At 38.2% G+C, this 22,562-nt stretch overlaps 1 protein-coding gene across 1 annotated transcript in view; it reads right to left on the reverse strand.

Annotated features, from left to right (window-relative positions):
• The window catches only part of tacc2 (transforming, acidic coiled-coil containing protein 2), a 56,325-nt gene that overhangs the window by 20,543 nt on the left and 13,220 nt on the right, over positions 1-22,562 (reverse strand). The window contains exons 5-7 of the mRNA XM_047812174.1: positions 14,519-22,270; positions 13,115-13,231; positions 9,374-9,643 (exon numbers count right to left, since the gene is read on the reverse strand). Coding sequence (XP_047668130.1) covers positions 9,374-9,643; positions 13,115-13,231; positions 14,519-22,270 — 8,139 coding nt within the window. The remainder of the gene's footprint in view (positions 1-9,373; positions 9,644-13,114; positions 13,232-14,518; positions 22,271-22,562) is intronic.

A 22,562-nucleotide genomic window follows, 5' to 3' on the forward strand; every position in this document is an offset into this window, starting at 1 on the left:
ATATAATTATATTCTACTAGTACCTGCTAGTCTAGCCTCTGATTATTTAAAATTTAGATAATAAAGAAATTGAACACAGAAAGTAGTTATACCTTTTATCTAAATACTGGACTCTGATTTATAAAAGAAAAGACAAAGAGAGAGACTACAGTGTATAATAACATTTAGAAGCCAAGAGGGGGAGACAAACAGGTAATAACAGAGAATAACAGTCAGAAATAATACTGCTGACTATATAATGCTCAGAGCAGAGCAGTATACAACTATGCAAGTTATGTTGATTAGTAGATCATTATGTTTAGCTCTCAGATCCAATCTCAATCACAACTTCTCTTACACACCTTTCAGATTAATATAAAACAGTCCTGGAAAACATCTTCTTCCCCTATTAACCAGTAACATGTTACTCTGTTTACTTCTCAGCAATGTTAGCTATGTTATTTAGTTACCCTTCACTTCCCTTTAATGTCTGCCAAAGTATTTCCTTTCATGATGTTTGTTCTTGAGCAAATCAGGGGCCAGAAAATAAATGGTGGATATTCGTTTGTTGTATGAGAACAATTACTGCAGTTTAAAAACCAGAATTTCAAAAAAATAATAAATAAATAATACAAGTAAATGTTAAATTTATGCGTAATTAGCGCAAAAAAAAATCCTAAGAAAGTTATTTTCCGTCTCTAGTCTGCATCAAGCAGTGATGTACCAGCTCTCCAGCTTTCATGCTGAAGTAATTCTGCTCTTTCAATATTTCATTTCTTCTATATGCCATGTTCCAAAAATCTGCAGCCATTCATCTAAAAAACTCTTTAAAAAAATCCACTTGAGATAAAAATCCCAGCAGCCAGAAGTTCTAGTTACTTTTGGTTTTAGTCAGGTTTTCTTAAAGTTTATAGACAATTTTTATGTTCCTTTGTCTAAATAAACTCCTCACTATTTTCCATATAACACTTCCATAAAACAAAACATAATTACAGAAAATCAACATACAGTCATTTTTTTACATTACATTAGAATCCATTAAATACTGAAGCTTCTGACTTTTCCTGAACAGCTACATTTCTTGAAAATGTAAATAAAAGACTCCCGAAACAGGATTCTTGTCTCTCTTCAACTCAACTATTGTAAGAAACCCATAAATACCTCTATAAGTTTTAAATGTAACTAATTTTAAAATATAAGCAAACTCTACATAAACACAGAGGATATTTAAAAAGATACACAAGCTTATAATAACAGAGTGGTGCCTAACCACTTGTCAGTATCCGTGATTTACAGATGATAATAGTGTCTAGAGAAACGGAGCCATGACCACAAAATCAGCCTCTCCATTTAAGTAAAAGAATCATGTTCCAAATAGAAGTTGCTCATTTTTCTAGAAAATACCACAGAGTCATTATGAGATGATGCTTTCTGCAACAAATCCAAGAATCATTGTGAACTCATCTATTGCCAAACCATAGGAAAATTGTAATAGTTAAAAAAAAGTAATGCATAATTAGAGCATAAATAAGATTCTTAAGACAGCTATTTTCCATCTCCAGTCTGCAGCATGCAGTAATGCACCAGCTCTTCTGCTTTCACTCTGAAGTTATTCTGCTCTTTCAATATTTCATTTCTTTTTGATGCCATGTCCTAAAAATCTGCAGACTCACACTAAAAGAATGTACTTAAAATGAAAATCCCAGCAGCCAGTAGCCTCGATTTCCAGTTATGCTCAACAAACCCCGTTTCATGAGTCATCCCGCTGACCAGTAACCTCAAATGGATCATAAAATGTAGTGGTTAATAAGAATTAGTGCCACAACCCACCAAATCCCACAAAATCCATCAGTGTCTAACTATAATATCATGAAATAGTGTCTACTGTACCTTCTCAGCAAGATAACACTGAATACAGTTACAGTGCCCTAGGTATTTGGTTTGAAATCAGAAATCAGGAAAAGTCCCAACTCGGGTTAACAGTTTCAGTTGAGCAAAAATATTTCTAAACATTACAGTTCTACAAACTTTTGGTTTTAGTCAGATTTTCTTAGCATTTCTAGACCATTTTTATCTTCCTAAAATACTAAGCAACATTTTTAATGCTGTAGCTATACAGCATATAACAAAAAATGTTTCAGAAAATCAACCCACAGTTTTTTCTTTAAAGTCCATTGAATACTGAATCTTCAGATTTTTCCTGAAATGCTACATTTCTTGAAAATTTAAATAAAAGTTTCCAAAACAGGATTTTTTTCTCTATTCAACTCAACTATTGTAAGAAACACATAAATACCTCTATAGGTTTTACACATAAATCATTTTAAATGTAAGCAACTCTACATAAACAGAGAGGACTGTTTAAAAAGATACACACGCTTATAATAACAGAGTGGTGCCTAACCGCTTGTCAGTGTCCGTGATTTACAGATGATAATAGTCTCTAGAAACAGAGCCATGACCACAGAATCAGTCTCTCCATTTAAGTAAAATAATCATGTTCCAAATAAAAGTTGCTTATTTTTCTAGAAAAGACCACAGGGTCATTATGAGATGATGCTTTCTGCAACAAATCCAAGAATCACTGAACTTATGACACTGTAGAGTAAGCAACACTGACAACAGAATATATCTGCCTGTTTCACAGGTTTTGTATTAGATTTCATATTTACCCATATATATATATATATATATATATATATATATATATATATATATATATATATATATATATATATATATATATATATATATAATTTGGGTTCCACATTACTTCCTAATATTGTTAACCATATTCATCCACCAAAGGTCCTAGTGCACTTCAGCACAAAGTCTACTGAAGATGTGTCAGTGTTTCATGACATTTGAAGTGGTTGCATAAGCCAACAAAAAGCTTAGTCATGACTCATACTTTTGTACTGAAGAGTACTTTCTGATGCAGAACAGTGTTTAACTCTTATTTGAAGTGGAATCCGAATGCCCATAAAGCACTTCACCAGTCCCACCATCAACCCATCAGATACTCCACAGCTATAAACTTAAACCAATATTGTCAGATAATTTATACACATTTTATAATATTTATCTACCACAAAATTGCCATTAGACAAAAGACAAAGGTATAAAGCATCTACATGTTGAACCCATCAATTCATATTCATTTAATCAGACTCTGTGAACTGAAAACAGCAATAGTCATATCCTCCACCTTCTCATGGAAAACTTGTGATAAACAATAGCACTTCTTCAAATGCATTTAATTCCCCTGCTATCTAAAGAAAAATATGAAAAATATGAAGAGCTGCTAACACAATTTTTCCCACTTTGCCCATTATGTCAGAGTTAATCACAAAAACAATTATATGCTTATGACCAATGTTAGTGAGTAAACAATAGTTCAAACATTATAAAAATAAGCATGATTGTGTGTGTGTGTGTGTGTGTGTGTGTGTGTGTGTGTGTGTGTGTGTGTGTGTGTGTGTGTGTGTGTGTGTGTGTGTGTGTGTGTGTGTGTGTGTGTGTGTGTGTGTGTGATTATGTGGAGAATATGGTACATTTAGAAGAAGATGATAGCCACCCAGTTGTTCTATTCTTAAATCCTCAATGCTATATGAGACATAAATAACTCTCTATTCTGCTATGTCACCAACCCCCTTCTTCTCATGTACTTTATCCTTCTATTGGAGCACCAGCTTACTCAGTCCTCTTTCTCCCTGCAGAATTGCTCTCCATCCCCCAACAAAACACACTCCAAATACAAGGTACACGGAGTCCCCTCTCCACCAAATCAGACCACATTTAGTCTAGTCAATGTATGTTGTACCTGAATGTAAACACAGCCATGCAACATTATGTCATCCACACAGAGTCTACGTTAATAAACCATTGTCCTCGTTTAAGATACCATGTTTGCACCTCTATGTCTTACTGATAAAAACAAGCACATCTACAACACTAAGGCCATCTGGCTACAATGTGCCATCAATCCTCAGTGAATTATTTCATACACAAATGAGCAAGTGTACAAAACAAACTGAACAGGTAAGCTGTACATTACGTAGCATATTCCCATAGCAACAATAATAAGCGACAAAAATGAGATCATCTAAAAAGGAACTCCCCCTCCTCTCCTCTCCTCTCCTCTCCTCTCCTCTCTCTTTTTCTGTCCTGACTCACATGCTCTCGGGACGCTCCTGAAACAGACAGGGGACCTGTCCTTGCTCGGTGGACTCCACTGCTCCCATTCTCAGCTAATTTCACCTCCACCTGCTCCCTTCCACCGTCCTCCTCCTCCTGTTCTCCTCCTCGTCCCCCCTCCTCCAGATGGTGGGTGACGGCAAAGGGAGAGAAGAGTTGGCTTGTCGCTGTCAAGTGAACCAGGATGAGATGGCATCCCCCTCAGCATCTACCCATCAGAGAGTCTCCCGATTCCTCTATCCAATAATCCGCTTCTCACATGCTGTTTTTACATGGTAGGGGGAGGAGGCTGAGGAGGTCTTATATCCGTGACAACAACAGATCTTCAATGGTAGAAGAGCGAAGCAATGTACAAAGGTATTAAATAAAAGATGGAGAGAAAAACAGAGCGAGAGACAAGGCAGGAGGATGATGCTACTTCGCACTAGTACCTCCTCTCTGAATCACTGGACCATTCAGCAAAGCTAATGCTGGCTATCTTCCTCCTCCCTCTCTGTCTCTCTCTGTCTCTCTCTATCTCTCTCTGTCTGTGTGTGTGTCTCTCTCTCTCTCTCTCTCTCTCTCTCTCTCTCTCGCTCGCTCTCTCACTCTCTCAGGGCTAGTTAGGTATAAAAATTCAAGCAGCTTTTCCTTGTCTATAAGCCCTCTGGTGTCCTGTCTGCAAATGGAACGTAAACAATAGAGCACCCCACACAAAGCTATGTAACACATCCCCCACCTCGTCCGCATTCTCTCACTCTCTCGATCACAAGCACAACTGCACCTGACATTTAAAATTAAACACAGCCTAATCTCATCTTCATTGCTTTTTTCAGTGCACTTTTTTCATGAATTATAAAAAAGCTGCTGGTGAGTTTTCATGGGGTGTAAAATGAAAAATTCCATGTGGGAATGGACAGGCAGCTGAAAACAAAAATGAGTTCAACAACAGACCCTAAGAAAAGATCCCTTTCTATGTGTGTGCGTGTTTTAATTTATTCATGAAGACTGACCTGATTTCAGTTTCTAATTGTTTCAGAAAGAAAGCACTAAAAAAACTTTCCTTGCTTTTATTGTCTGATCATCTATGTCATTAGTTAATATGCCAAAATCAATGAATTGTGATATAAACATTACTTACTGATGACTTTTCCAGAGAATAACATCAGCTTTCTATCATTTTAAAGGTTTTGAATTGTCCTGCTTGGCTAGGGCAACACAATGAAAGATAGGCTTACCAACACAAGCTCTTGTGCTAACTGCATCCCCAAATTAATTCTGTCAGTGCTGGAGGAGACAGGCTGTATTGCAGGTCAATATTACTCAAACTCATACCAAAATGAAATACGGGACCAAGAAATTAGACCGTGAAGGAGTGGAAACAAAGAAAACAGAAAAATGAATAAGAGGGCAAAAAAAGCTACAGTACAGCTGCCTTCAGGGCAGACAGTAGAGCTCGCACCAGTCTGCCCAATCCACACAATTCATATTGATTTACAGTCTGCAGGAGCAGTGAATATGTGAAACTAGGAGGCTGAAGGGATTTGAAACATGAGGATTATAAATCTATTGTCTGCTCATGGGAAAGCAGAACAAAGAAATTTTCACACAAGCCTAGATCTACCTATTGCTTTAATATAATAGTATATTTGAAACTGATCTAAAAAAAAAGGACGCACACCCCACAAATACCATTGGTCATGGCTCTGCTGTGTTAAAGGAAACGCCACAGCAATCGAATGTGCACTTTGACCCCAACTTTCAACTCTATTCACTGATTTCTTTCCCATAGATCTAAATACAGATCAATTTCCTTGACAGTCCTGTTGAAACACAGACAGTTTTTTAGTCTTTGTTACTTAAGCTCTTGAAGCTCTATTGAAGCTGGCTATCTTAACCCAAAATTAGGCTTAGCATTAAATGTTTTTCCCTTGATTTGTCATATTGTAAATCATATAGCCAATTATAATTTGACCCAGCTAAAATTAATAGTAATACACTAATAATAATTATTATTTCTGCAGAAATTTAGTTACATACAATAAATGGTAGTTCATAATAAATTGATTTGCCATGAGCATAGCACAGCTTCTGATAAAACACACAAGAAAATGGAAAGTACAATACACCAAATAAGGTACAAAGTAATATACTTAAAAATCTCAAAATAAAGAACACACTAAAGTGTAGACTGTTATACAGGTTTCTCACAAAGCATGATCTAAACCCAGAAATGAGGTATTTCCCCTCTGTGCTGTATTACCTACCTTTCCCAACAGCAAGCTGGTCAAAATAAGAAAAGCAGACCAAGAAAGTCTACCAGGAATAATTCAGTTAAACGTATTTAGCGATTTAAAGCCCCTTGGCATGTATTCCACAAGCCGCTCAATCTATATTCTCTCCCATAGTGTTTTGATGATGGTAGTAAAGAGCACTGTTTTACAAGTTAGTCCAAAATCTTCCATAGGTCTTCAGCTCGGTTCAGATGCGATAACTGTAAAGGCCATAGCATATGATTTCCACCATTTCAGACTCAATCCATTCAGTCACTTGTTATCCTGAATGAAATGTGTGCTAATTTGTAGAGACCCTTCTCTCTTAACCATGCCAGCAAAATGCTCCCACAAACTAACAGAGCCCAGCTTCTCCTTAGTGTAAGGGACAGTTTAGGTATTCAGGCTTGTTCTGTTACTGTATGTTGGTGTTTGCAAAACTCACACTTGCCCACTTGTGTAAGATGGAGAAAAATGACTCTTTGACAAGATCACTTTTTTACAACTTTGTTGTTCTGTGATCATGGTTTTTGAACCACTGAATTATTTAGATTTCATATATTATATTCAAATATAAATATATATAAATAATAGAATTAGCATTCTAGAAACTAAAAATAATAGCAATATGTGTATAACTAAATCATTTTAAGCTTTAGGAAAAAGCAAAGCTTAGCAACTTTAATTCAATGACATCAACTGTTATAGGAATGCGCCAATAAAGAACACAGATGCTGCTGCTGCTGCTGCAGTCTCTCAAAGTAACCCAAAAAGGGAGGGAACAGTGAGCATTCTCATATGCTGTAACTACAGACTATATTTCTGGATCCAGTGGAAATGGAGCAATTAAAGTTTAAAGCCATGCAGCCAGCAAATGCACAACTGCAGCAGAGCCATTCTACTCTACCTGTCCAATTTTTAACACACAAACTGAAAGCAACATACTAGGGTTAGGATTACAGCAGAGTTAATGATGTCATTTATTGAAGCAGTGGCTGAAAAGGGTGACACTGAAGTAAGATTTCTCGTTTAGCTGCAAAAGCTCATTCATCTGTGTCTTTTTTGTGTGAGGGCTGTGAAACATTAATGTCAGTAGAAAGGTCTGAATGCCTGATATATGAACAAACAGCGTCTTCAGTTAATTTATTGCAGACATCTGAAAGCATTCCAAAGACAAATGAAAAAAACTGGAGAAGCAGATTTTCTGTTGTTGTTCTTCTTCTTCTTCTTCTTTGTCTATTTGCTTGTTTCTTTGAATATTGGTAATATATACCAATAATGAGCCAATAATATAAGCAAGTAATATGCACAGCTAGGTTATTCTTCAGATATAATGCTTTAAAATAAAAAGAACATGTAAAATATAACTAACTCCAAAGAACAAAAAAAACAACACACTCCCTTTGGGCTGATTATAGGATATAAAGATTTGCTAACTGTACTTTGTGCAATTTTATGTTCAAATTAGGACATGGGAACATTCCACCTTGTACATTCAATGCATATTAACAAGTCGTTGCATTTTTTAATGGGTAAAGATGGTATCATGCTTAACCTCTTAGACCAGTTTAGTAGTTTCTTGGGTATTAAAAACATGCTGGAAAACTGCATTCAATTATTTAAATATGTTTTATTATTTTGATCCTGCTTTCAAACATAAATATTTGTGTTTTATTATTTTAAATCTCCTTTTATGCTGAAAAAAATGTTTATTGTCAGGGCCAAAATGCATAGCTTCTGTATAGCCAGTATGTGTATTGAAAGCAGGACTACAGGGCAGTGACCAAATAATATAAAAATAAATAGGATTGCCCTTGGGCTTTTATAAATGCTGTCATTCATATATATATATATATATATATATATATATATATATATATATATATATATATATATATATGCATTCAACATGTATGCTCATAAACAATCACTGTCATGCATTTGTTATGTAATGAATATGTAGAACATTTTAATAAATGCATCATGACCCCCAGAAATTGTTTCACACAGTTCATAACAGTATGACGTGTGTATTAATCACCATCCTGAATATAAAAACTATGTAGATAAAGAGTATTAATTTCACTCTGTGTGTGGTCAATATATTCTCTCAGAAAAATTAACTTGCTAAGACAAAAAATAAAATGATTGTCCTCTTATATTGTGTACATGCATTCACTCACTATATACTGCAGTGGGCAGCAGTGTGTAGAAGGAACCGGGCAGCTCTATTCAACCTCTATATCAGAAATGGAAAGCACGCTATTCACACGATCTGTCAACGTGGCTGAGTCATCCTGTCCTCTATCCAAACAAAATAGTGCTAGTGAAAAGCTTCATCTGTGGCCAATGTTACATTATAGCTCAAATATATCAGTGTGAGCAAACATATGGCTAAAACCGCCAGAGAAGCATATATTTATAAGTGAAATAGTACATGATGTCAATGCAGAAAGAACACATGAAGGAAATAAAAACTATAGGATCTGCCTTTGTGAAATCTATGACGTGCATGAGAATTAGTGGTCTATAAATTTCTGTCAGATGCATTACTGTGCTGCCAATTTTATGAGCATCCACAGGGGTAGAATGCTGAGGAAGCATTAACCAGCTCAGTATATCTCAGCATGTCGCATTAAGGCTTTAGTAAAAGCTGCCATTATTATTCTTCTGCAAGAAAATCTGCATTAAACTGCTAAAAGTGAATGATGGCTCTCTTGGCAGTGACAGGCCTGAGACTTGCTTTAAAGAACAGAGGACACCTAGGTGAGTGAATCAGCACTTTTAGGCATGTATTGCCTTTATCAGCATGTACTTGGAGAAGAGAAGGCGAAACGTGTGGCTTACCACATTACATTTCAATATAAACACACTGTGAAGAAGTTTAAATTTGTCTCCACCATCTGCCACACAATTGTTGACTAATAGACGGAAGAGCAGTGTACCTGGCTGGAGGGTCTGGCTGTGGATCGTACTGAAGGAGGACTTCTGCAGTGTCTGGGACCTGATCCGGGTCAGGGGGAGAAACAGGAGGTGCACACTCAGGTTCAGGTTCTAGAAGAGTGCTGTCCGGGGGTGTGGGTGGCGGTGTGGGGAATTCAGAACTGTCACAGAAAAGGTGAGCAGGGAGAGCAGGCGGCAAAGCGTCCTCCTCGGGCGGTGGGGGGAAGGAAAAGACAGACTCACTCCCATCAGCTGATTCTGAAACCAGTGGCCTGGACAACACACACAAAGTAGTAAGGAGAGCTTGACAGAAAATAACATTGTTCAAAAGGCTTCCTTTGTTACATCCAGTTTAACCTCCATAAGTAAGAAAAGTCAAAAACATTTTTATACACAAATAAATGCAGTAATATGATTTCTACACTCCCCATTAAATTTATTAGGAACACATATAACCTGTGCTCACTTATTCCATTAGTTATCTTCAGTTAGTGTTCAGATAAGAATGAGGAAAAACTTCTGATTTTAGCAAATTTAAACATGTCATTAGTGGTGCTGGGCAGAATCTTATGATCTTCAAACACATTTTACAATTTACACAGAAATGTGTGAAAAGCAAAATACATATAATGACCAATAGTTCTATAGGTGGAAAAACCTCATTGATGGCTATACTGGTAAAGTCAAATAACCTACAACAGCAGATTCCACTACTGCCAGTCAAGAACAAGCATCTGAGGCTACAGAGGTCACAGATCTACTGAAATTGGAGAGTTGAAGCTAGTGCTAGTGCTTATCAGTAAACCTCTTCTTTTGATACTACTCTAGGTACAGATTGTTTTTGCTAAACACACATTAAAGTGTTTTCACAATTAGTTATATATGAATGTATAATCCTATTTTAGCCCATTTGTATGCTATTCCAGCTGAATTACCAGAATATTTTAGTACAAAATAAAGGAGGATAATCTATACATAAAACCATATATTTTGCATGAAAATTTAATAATAAGAAAAGCATAGGTCAGGTGATATGACATTGCCTCTCCCCCAAGTAGAAATGAAATGTAAGCCCATAAAAAGACATACACCATAATTGGGATTGGCCAAAGAATGATGGCAAAAGCCCAACGGGGTAGACAGCAGACAGTCTTCCAGCTGCTCATAGTGCGGGCCAGTCTGCTGCCACAGATCCAAAAATATACCTCACTTATGCATCTCAGTCTCCAGATATCCGCACTCCTTCAACAACTGTGCATAACATATCATAGCATGGTACTAGTATTTCCAACACACTGTATCCTTTAATCAACACTATTACTATTACAGCCACCTCAGAACTGTTCATCTCATTGACAGGTTCAACATATTTTTTACTGTAACTTATCTAGAGTACAACAAAAACCAAAGGAACAAAAGAGGAAAAGAGGCCAAATATAGTAGTCAAGTCGAGTCTCAAGTCAAGTCGATAAGCATCTATTTTAATTTCAACCTTATATAGCTTACGCAGTACACAATGAAATGAAAAAAAAAAGTTTCTCCAGGACCATGGTGCAACCAAAAAAACTACATAAAGCTACTTAAAAACAAGACAAAAAACAACATAGAGCTATGGACTTAAGTCCTAGCCACATAAAGTGCAACATGTGCAACCTAGTGCAACAGTTAGAGACAAGGACAGTGCAAACAGACAATACAAATCAATACAAGACAAATACGAAAAGTACACAGAATAGTGATGACCAGTGTACATATTATTAATTTAACTTAATTATTTATTAATATTATTAAGTACATTGTGCAATAATTGTAAACATATACAAACTTATATAGTAATACAAAATTATGACAAACTCTCTTTGACACATATACACCAATACACACGTAAGTATATTCTCACAATATTTGAGAACAGCTGTAGTCTCTGAAATAGGCCTAATGGCCCAGACAGTGTTTAATAGCAAACAGACTGCAATAAATACAAGTAGCTAAAGGAGCGGGCTTATAACAATGCAACTAGTGTATCCTGAAGCAGTTTTCACACTTTCTTTTACATACCACCAGAAGCAGTTTCAGCTAATTATAGTTGAGCTGCCATATAAAATTGTTATATGTTTTCCAGACTTTTGTTTCTGGTGATCAGGAATTACCAAGACTTTCACATACCCATTTGTTCCAGCCATAGGATGAATTAGCTTTCCTGAGCATACAGCATTTATGTGGTGCTTAAGAAGTCAAAAGAGCATGACAGGAATGTTTAGCCAAAACTCTTCTAGTGGTGTAAACAGTATTAACACACTATACACAGTTAGAGTATTTTATTGCATGCAGTTGTTTGATGTAACATATCTATAAAAGAGACCCTGATTTCAGGGCTTGGGTTTCAAATAAATTTAAAAAAATTTAAATGTGAGAAAATATTTAGCATGGCTAACCCTATAACTTATTTTATGATAAACTCTGATTACTGATTGCATTACAAAACAATGAAAAACAATCAAGCAGCTAGAAAAATTTATTCATACACAACATTCGTAATAGGAAATATGTTAAAGTCAGCGTGAATTAAAGGTACTTGCCACATACAGGTGAACACCTTCTGTTACTCTTATGGTGAACATATGCAGATCCACTTGTGGCTTGTTAGCACATGTTTACATTAGTCAGAGTGGAAACCGCTGAGTAGACATTAGCATGCAAACATATTTGTCTCAAATTTATTTGACTTCCTTCAGTGTGAGTATCATTTAAACCCTAAAACAATCATGAAAAAGAGAGATAAGCAGGAACAGAGAAAGAGCAAGATGTCTCTCACAGCACATAGAGTTTCACACACTTTAAATCTGTTGCGCCCTGACAATTATTAGCACTTAATGCACCCATGAACCACAGCAACATCAAAGAAGGTCTATGACTAAACTTCATGAAGACTGAAATGAGTGCAGAACTTACCAGGTGTTGGAGCACACAGATTCCACTAACCTGAGTGAGTGAGACTACACACTACAACATGGAGGGTATTCCCCCTTTAGGCTCTGAACTCAAAATACCTCAAGACACTTTACTGGTGTCTCTCTCTCTCTCTCTCTCTCTCTCTCTCTCTCTCTCTCTCTCTCTCTCTCATATACATACAAGCATGCACTCTGACTCATTTACTCTGACTACTGGTCTCGAGTGTGCCACTGCTCCATCCCTTTTGTTCTACACTGACAGGCCTCTTGGAATGACCTCATGTGAGGGTGTTGGCACAAATAGCAAACATATATGTATGCATGGTTGCACATTCTTGCACTCACATTTCCCAGAACGCACACACATTCACAGATGTAGCCGACATTCTTTGTGTAGCACATCTACAGGAGAATCAGGGAGAATCTGACAGCTATGTTTCTGTCAGCAAAAGCAATTTATGCACCAGAAAACAGCATCATAGATCATCAGAACGATCTAACAAGCAAACCTTTGTTAAGAAATATAAGGACCAAAGACGTTCAAATATCTGTCACTCACTGGCCCCGGTCTGTCACTCCTAGTAAACTACTGGGTCAAAGGCTATGAGTGACAGGCAGCAAGTGCTCTATATTGTGGCTATCTAGTTTTATAGCAAGTTAGGTAAAGAGTGAAGAAAACAGAAAAACTAACCATAACTGATACATGAGTGATTAATCCACAGTAAAAATTTGGCAGGATGTAACTTTGGACTTTTTCTAATAAATGGTAATGTAGTGTCATAAAGTTCCTACCTGCTATCTGTAGGTTCCTCTGGCTGCTCCTTGTCTTGATGGTCTGGGTGCTCACTGTCTTTAACAGGGGAATCTGACTCTAGTTCAGCCTGAGGTATGTCAAGGGGCTCAAAAGGTCTAAGGAGAAACAGCAACCATAGAAATCAGGTCAACAGATGACCAAGAGTGTATCACAATACAAAGATCGCTTGGGCAATTGTTTATAGTTTCTGTGAAAGCGATGTGTCGTTGGGTGTCTACATGAATAGGCTCTTTCTTGCAACAAAGGCCATGAGATGATGTCATTGCTGAGATCACCTTCAGGAGATAATGGGCCATAGATGTGCAACTTTTCTTTAAACCACCACAATGACTTATAATAACTGTTTCAAAAACTTACATATCTGTTCTTTTTAACTTTCTGAAAATTCATACCAAGGTCCAAATATACCACAAAGTCATGGTGCATATTTCATAATATACATTGTTTCCTCAAGTTCTTTGAATGGATAAGGATTCTTACAGGGGTTTTAAGTGGGACCTTTTCTGAAATAAAAATTCTCTGTTGTAGGGTTCTACATAGTGAAGGTGGAACATTTCTATTTCAAAGTGCAATCTAGGCCATGGCTAGTGTAGCAAGCCAGACCTCTAGGCTTTACTAGAGAGTGTGGTTATATCTGTCATTAAATCTGACACACACAAAAAAAAACATTTTCACAGAAAGAAGCCATTTGACTGAGATGTTAAACCTTGTTTATTCACCATATTTCATATACAACTATCAAAAAACGTTTAATGAGTTGCCTTAATGAAGATTTTCCTTTTATTCTGGTGCCTGCTTTCTGCTCTGACAGGCTCAATTAGCTTCTCGTTAAAATCCAGTGTACAGATGTATGTATACACAGAAAATATGCAATATCCATTCAGATTTCAACCTTCGAGATTCCAAGACTTTGATCAGATATAAAAAGGACATGTATCAACTGAGACTGAGCTCTGCTGAGAAAATTTAGGGAATGTGAAACTCTTATTTATACTTACTGAAATGCCTCCTGACTTCTTTTTCTCACAAGAGCTACCACCATCATTTATGGGATTAAAAATGTCAACTAAACAGATTATTTTATGTATGAAACAAAATCACATCATTGTTAACCAATATGAATTGTAGCTACATAATCTTTTTCCTAAGCAGTTCTCAAGTACCTGTTATCTGTAGATTCGCAGGGTGTCCCAAGCTTAGATTTCTGTTTAGACTGAGATATAGCAGCAGCCTCTTTCATCGCTCTGAGCCAGTCTGAACTCTCACATGATTCTACTAAGTTGAGTGTTTTTTGATTCAGTTCCATTTCAGGACTAACAGCTGCACCTAGACTGTCTGAAACAGCCTCCTCTGATAGTATGCTAGTCTTCAGAGTAACTGACCTGTCTTCATCTGTTGATAATTTTTCAGTGTGTTCATTGCCATCGCACTTTTCCTTCTGAACTTCTTTGGTGAATTCCCCTTCTGCATCTTTTGAGCCATGTTCTGTTTTCAATCCTTCTGAAGCATTTTCACACATAGTCTGAATAAAGGAATTGGCAACCCCATGACTAGAGTCTGCATTAGCATTGAGTAATGTCTGGAAAGGGTGCTGTGAGCTTGACACTGTGACAACAGCAGTGAGATTGGGGCTTGATGATAATTGTTTTTCCTGTTCAGTCTGCAATCCATCACTGACACTTGATTGTAACACAGAAATGCCACCACTGACTGTTTGGACTGTGAAGGAAAGTGAGTTATCCCTCTTGTGTTTAGACAATTTTCTCTCATTTCCTTCCTTTATGTCTTTAAGCTCACACTCTACAGCCCTACTCTCAGTCTTTCCAGGCTTATTTGTGAGTTTTCTGCCCTCTGCTGTCTCATTTTCTATTCCATCATCTTTGCATCCACTTATCTCTTCCTTCCTGTGCCCCATCTGCTTGACCTCTCCTGAAATAGCTGTTTGTGTATTCTTATTTTTGGGCTCCTCTTCAGTTCCTGCACTTGTTGTAAGGCCATGGAATTCAGTATGCTGTGCTTCAGGATCGAATGTTTCCCAACACTCGTTGTTTCGTGGATGTTTGGGATCCAGAGAGACCTTATTATGTTGCTCCATCTCCAATGGCAAGGTCTCACCCTGAAGAGGCATAGAAGAGAGTTTTATTTGGTGAATTTGATCTTGATTTGCCAGCTCTTCATTGTCCATATCTTGAGAGACATTTCCAGTGCTTTCACTCTCCAGTTTCTCAACAGGAGTTTGGTAAACAGATGGCAGTCTAGGCTCAGACTGAACACTAGGGAACACCTCAGTACACTTGTTCTTATCAAAGGTAATGGCACTGGAACACTGAACCTCTGTTTTGTTTGCACAGTGTGAGGTGTTAGAATTCCCACATGGCTCAAATAAACCGTTGGCAATTTCGACAGTTTTACAGAGTTCTGGTATTCTTTTTTCCAGATGTCCAGGTTCACCCACACTGACATGTGATTTACTTGTATGGCCCGAGTGAGGTTTGTCCTCACTTACTTGTGATGCTTGAATAAAAGTCTCTGTTAATTCTTTCAGCTCAGTGTTGATCTCTGATTTTTCAAGACCTTCTCCTGAAATGTTCATGAATTTATTTTCTTTATTTTCCAACTTAATCTGGTTTGCTTCATTTCTGTCTTCTGCATATGTCTCTTCATTCAGGTCTTTAATTATAGAAGAGACATTTCCAAAGTCTGTTGATTTTATATTGGGTTCACTTTGATTTTGCTTACCATCAGGACACCCATCACCCTCAGTAATGACACTGTCATGATTCATCTGCAATGTGACATTTTCCATATTAACAATACTACTGAAGGAGATTTCAGGTTCAACTTTCCTTTCCAAAGTCTCATTGGCCTGTACTTCATGACTAGGACAGCTAACCTTGGTTTCTTTTAGAGAAACATCATCATACTTCTCTAAAACTCTATTTTCCACTGTTTCTGCAGCTTCAATGCATTCCTGTGGTTTTTGTTGCTCTGTAGGTTGGGCCAAATCCATTTCACTAAATACTGTTTGATTTTGCATCTGGTCTCTCTCATAGCATGTCACCTGCTCCAGGTCCTGATCCATGGATGGCTGAGTGGCTACAATCAAATCCCTATCACAGCTCTGCACTTCCTTTACAAAACCTGTGTGGATTAAGCCAGAGCCAGAAAGACATGCCTTTAACGATGTTTCTGGTACTTTTTCATCTAAGTGTTTTTCTTCATTCTTGTTCTTTTTTTCTTCTGTTGCCTCAATCAATTTCTGTTGAACATTAGTTTGTACTTTTCCTACTTCTTTCTCCAAATATTGGTCACTCTCTTGTAGTTCAGTGTTTGTTTTCTCAAGCCTGTTTATCTCTTCTTTAAGGTTTCCAGACAGTCGATTCTCCAGTGTAACCTGGCTATCGATCAATTGCTCACACATTATTTCTCCAAATTTATCTCTGGTGGTTTGTTCTTTGAATAGACTAGCATCATTGGCAGACTCTGGTTTTTCAAGTTGCTCCAGGTTAATCACCTGATTTTCTTCATTAGTGTGTTCTTGATTTTGTTTATTTGTTCTAACTGTATCATCTTTAATAAGGCTACCTGTATCCTCTATCAGCACCTGATCTTGGACACGGTTGGTTTCAGAGGCAGCTGCTTTGAGGTCTGAGTGTTGTGGTATCACAGTGGAAAGTTCAATGGCATAATTTTCCTCAGCTTTAGAGGTGTCTATCTCCAGATCTTCATGACCAGATGGTGAGGACTCAATATCAGCTATTCTATTTTCTAATGCAGAGCTGACACATCCAAATGAACTGTAAACTTTATCTGTTGTTGACACATTTGTCTTAGAAATAACATTGCATTTGTCATCAAATTTGTTGTCATCACAGCGTTGTATATTGTTACTGGGTGTATTTTGCTCAGTGCCTTGTCTTATAGTACTAGACTCTCTTATATCCTTTGTGTGAGTTATTTGATTCGTTTTGTGATGAGTCCTTAGTTGTCTGCCAGATTCACTTGTTAGAACATCCACTTCAGTTTTTAGTTCTCCGGAGTCCTTCTGTTCCACAAAATCAATCCCCTCAATATCTTTTTCAACACTATGTAGGGTGACAGTTTTCAGATTTGTATCTTCCACTTCAACTCCAGATACTAACCTGGTGTCCTGTACAGAAGATGCCATGACAGAGTGAGAACTTTTATCAGTCTCATTTTTTTCTCTCATAGTGTCCACAGTTTCAGAATGCTCCTTAGGTGTTTCTAAAGGATCACTTTGAATAGTGGAAAATGAAACTTCCCCTTCCCCCATAGCAGATAACGCTGAATCAGGATTTGTGAGGTCTTTTGCATGTGTAATACTCATGTCAACTTCTAAAACTGCTGCACTATCATGATCTATATCTATTTGACATTGCATCATACTCGTGTTTTCTTCAGGCTTTGCTTGAAAACATTCCTCCAAGATTATGGAATTTGATTTCTCTTTCCATTGGAATATGTCATTACTGTTAGTAGACTTGAACTTATTTGCATTTTCAGGCCTACGAAAGCTATCTGGTGCCAAATTGGTACCTTCAACTTCTTTACAAGCAAGCTTGATATCCTGTTCAGATGAAACAGTGTCAGTTTGTATATCCGGTATTAACACATTCATACAAAAAGAGCTGTTGTCTTTTTCATTTTTTTCTTTTTTTGTCTCCTCAGATCTTATTTTGTCTCCTTCAGGTTTTTCTACAGTATCAGTTTTCACAATCTTATTTATCATATCTGCTGCACCAACATTTCCACTGTTCTGAGGGCAAATTTTATTATAGTTGCATTGTGTTTCCTCTTCTGAGACAGAAACATTATCTTCATTAATGTCCTCCCTGTGACTCATCATAAGGCCAGGAGGCCGGTGGACAATAGGTACTTTAGAATCACTTTGAATGTTCGAAGATGAAAGTTCCCCTTCCCCCATGCCAAATGCATCTCTTTCAGGAGGTGTGAGTTCTTTTGAAGACACAACACTCAAGGCAGCTTTTAAGTTTGCTCCGCTCTCATGAACTAAATCTATTTGATATTGCAGCTCACTCACGTTCTTTTCAGGTTTTTCTTGAGAACATTTTTCCAGTATTACAGAATTTGATATCTGCTCCTGTTGAGTTATCTCTTCATTGTCTATAGTCTGGTTTGACAGCATGTCATCTTTTCTGGTGCATTTAGCAGTAGATTGTATTGAACAGGACAGGGGATCCTCGTTGTGACCCATATTTAACAATTTCTCTGGCACCCAGGGCTTAAAATCCACTTCACCTTTTCCATCTTTAGTGTTCTCAAATACCACATAATCTATCCCCTTGTTTGTATTTTCACCACCATGTGGGCTGTCTGAAATCAAATGAGTACCTTCTACTTCTCTAGATGCTAATTTGGTATCCTGCACAGAAGATGCCATAGCAGTTATGTCATGGTATAACACATTCATACAGGAAAGGCTTGTATTACTTTCTATTTTTTCTCCTGTAGTTTTCCCAGGTTCTGTTTTTTCTACTGTATCAGTTTCTACAATGTTACTGCTCATCTCTGCTTCCTGGCTGTATTGAATTTCCTCTCCTGGGAGAGAAACATTATAGTCATTAATGACCTCCCAGTGACTCATCATAGGGCCAGGAGGCCTGAGCACAATAGGCACTTTAGTATCACTTTGAATATTGGCACTGGCAGAGGGTACGCCTCCTTCCACTGTACTAAAATTTTTTACAGCAGTAGGTGTGGGAGCTTTTGTACTCACTACACACACGGCAACTTCTGAAGCTGGTCCAGTGTCATGACTGGAGTCCATCTGATTTTGGAGCTCTTCACATTTTGCTTGAGGACACCCAAGAGAAGTTGCACTGTCTTGCTCAGTATTTGCCTTTAGGTCCTTCTTGGATATGCCTTTGCTATCAGTAAAGTGTCTAGACAGCATGCCATCTCTATCTGTGAAGGAAAATGGTGCTTCTTCAGATTTTAAACACTGTTCTAGAGAACCTTCTGATGTTAGCGACTCTAACTTGGACTCCTGCTGTACAATGTCACTCAGAATGCTTTGGAAATTGTCTTCAAAACTTTCTCTCACATCATTTTCCACTGATTTAGCCTCCCTTCCATCGGCTTCTTTGGTGGATAGCACAACCTCAGTTTTTTTCTCTACATCAGGCACAATGAGGTCAGAAAGACTGAAGAGATTCGTATTATCACTCCCGCCATCTTCCATAGCAATATCCTGCAGTTCAAGGTTTGTTTCATTAGTATCCTCTAACAGAGGTTTAAGCTCTAGGGTGCTCTGGTCGACTACAATTCCATCCTTTACTTCTTTGTTTTTTGGAAGCAGATCAGGATTTTGACAGAAAAGGATTTCCTTTGAAACATTTTCCTTTTTACCTTCAATATGCCTTTCGGGATTTTCATTGAAATTCACGTTTTCTTCTGTCACCTCAGCCTCACTGGTGCTTTCACAAATAGTATAAGCTGCTTTTTGGGGTGGGTCTGGTTTTATGTTGCTAAATAACCTCTGAAAGCTAAAGCTTGTCTCACTTACTGGGTGTCTCAGATTCTCATGAACAGTTAGTGGAGGCAGAGAGGCAAACTCAGTCGCCTGGTGTGCTGGGTCATCTTGAGGGTCTCCAGTTCCCTCATCCATGTTGTTAAAACTTTCAGTGCTGCTCTTCATGTCCAGCTGAGCAGAAGATAATGGATGCTGACCTTCACTCTTTTTGCATCTGTCTTTTCCTTTCCCCACCTTGTTTTGTTGCGTGCTGTTAATTTCAGTTGGAATCCATGAAGTATTCTGTACCTGTTGATAGCTGGTCTGCGCGGCAGGATCTTTACCATCTGCTGAAGCAGCTGATAGCAGATTTAAAATATTACTGTTTGGCTGTTTTTCATCAACTGCATTAAAACTCTCTTTCAGATGAGCCGCTTTCTCTGATGCTTCCTTTCTCTCTGCTTCTGTGGCGTTTAAGGGAACGATAGAAGAGGAGGGGTTTCTCAAGCTGCTGGTCAACAAAGGTAAGGCTGTGTCAGCTATGTCTTCTGTGACCAAAGTAATGAGTTCATCCTTTTGTTGTGGTGCCACCAGTGTCACTCCGTTGTCATGGAGAGGATAAGATTTAAGCACTGTCATGGACAGAGCCTCCTGTCCATATAACGTCTCTGATCCACCCCTTTCTTTCCCTTTCCCCTCCTCTGTTCCTCCCTCTCCCTTTTTCTCCAGTGACTCATAGCTCTTTCTCTTCCAATCACGTCTGTCGTTAAACTCTGGAAAGGCAGCAGCCACAGTCATGTCCTCGACACTGGCTGTGCCTGTCTCTTTCTCACTAGCTGCAGAGAGTGAGTCCATCCCCGGGGAGCAATCCGCTGGCAGACTTCCTCCCTTCTTTTCATTCTCATCAGAGTTTTGTAGCATTTTGCAGCCACTCCATCTCTCCTCAGATGCTGCTTCGACCTCCTTTGCAGGTGAGTTATTAATCTCTGGAAAGCTTAGCGAACATAAATGCACTTCTGCTGCAATAATTTCACTCAGTTTTCCATCAGAATATTGTAATTCTGTGGTGTGATCTAAATGTCCTTTCTCTGTTGTCTTCACTCCTTCTGAATCTCCAGTACCCTTCTCTCCCACTTCTATCATTTCTGGCATTGTGGATGTCGTCAGTGGTGGTGTGAAATCAACGGCTGATGCTGAAGTCTTCTCAAGGGCGCTCTCCTCCTCCGTCTTTATCCTTTTAGTATGAGTTCTGCTCAGAGAGAGTGTTTTATCCCGCACCACTGTGTGTGTGCCAGCTTCACTGCCAATAAAAAACACATTCTCCTCCTCCTCCTCCTCCTCCTCCTCCTCCTTCAGTGGGCATGCCTCTGAACTGCATCTTTTTTCATGCTCATGTTCACTGGATTTAACATCTCTAAAATCAATCACAGTGCTATCAGTAGATAACTTAAATTCACATTTCTCATGTTCAATGTCTCCTGTTGAGTTGAGGTTTAAGGTTGCATATTCTGATATTGACTTACAGAGTCCATCTGCCCCAATACAGTCACTCTGTTGTTCAGTTACTTGCAGATGGTCCAGCTTAGGGGCAGGTGTAGCCTCCAGTGGGGTAAGACGAGCCTGATTAGATAAAGACTCTAGAGGTGAGGCACAGAGATGCCCCAGCTGTCCATGGGTGTCTAACAACTCAATTTGATTATCTGCTTTTGTCATAAGCTCAGGGTTTGTTTCTGATGGAACCTTTGTTTGAGTAATAATCTGCATCTGCTCCAGCAATGTTTGTGTGTTTAGTTGAATTCCATCCCGATCAGAGGTCTCTGACACTGAACAATAATTAGTGTTATTTTCTGGTGAAAATCCTTTTACTGTTTTATTATCCATGACAGTAGTAATAATTTGTGTGCCTTTTTCGGGTGTCATCTGTGGCTTTTCCACAGGACCCGTTATAATTTTACCCTGCTCATTTAGAGAGTCTTTATAAGATACTAAGCTGACAACTTCTAGTACATTCTGTATTTCAGATATTTTATTTACTTCAGTTTCTGTAAGTGCCTCTGTTGCTGAGTCATGCTTTATCAAGTGTTCTTTTCTCTCTGCAGATTTTGTTTTGTCAGTGCTTTTTTCCATTTTAGGCACTTTCTGAAATTCCTTTGGTTCACACAGTAATTTCTCACTGTGTTCTTCAGGATATTCAGCCATGGCCTCCTCAAGCTGTGTTTTACCTAATACATAATCTCTGAAGCAAAACACAGCCTCCTCTGTACAGGATGCTAAATCAGTAGTGTGTGCTCCAACAATTCCATGGCAACCCAGGTCATGTCCTGTTTGAGATTCTGCAAGTGAAATTGGCAGTGACATAGGATCCTCCTTGACATTAACACACTTGTGTTCTTCATCATCAGTTGCAAACTTGGCCTCTGACAGACAACTGTCAGTCTGATCTGTACTGCATAAAGTGATTGAGTTTGAGCACAAGCCAAACGAAGCTATTTGTTCCTCACATTCCTGAAAGGCTTCTTGGAGCTCACGGTCTAACAGTGTTTCTGAAGACTGGAGTGATGGTGCATTTTCCTGAATAATTCCAGCTGACTGGAGCTGCAGAAGAGATGAGCTCTCTGTGGAAACCGCCTCTCCATCTTCTCTATAGAGGATTCAGCAACAGAGAATAATCGAGATGAATGTTGGAGATTTAAAAAAAAAAAGGGTCAGCAGTTTATTCCACACAGAATTCCCCAAAGCAGTTCACTCCATTCCAAAAACACTCCATGCACAAACACCGCACAACAAGCTGTTTTGAGCACTCCAAGAGGCAGCAAGCAGATACTGTTTGTCCACAAAGCATTTTATTACTGCCCATTGATTTGCCAACACAATCACAGACATACGGATGTTATCAGCCTCATGATGCAAGCATCAGAGAGGCTGTACATTAT

The sequence above is a fragment of the Tachysurus fulvidraco genome, chromosome 4, assembly GCF_022655615.1.
Source record: "Tachysurus fulvidraco isolate hzauxx_2018 chromosome 4, HZAU_PFXX_2.0, whole genome shotgun sequence".
In the NCBI taxonomy this organism is placed as follows: Eukaryota; Metazoa; Chordata; class Actinopteri; order Siluriformes; family Bagridae; genus Tachysurus; species Tachysurus fulvidraco.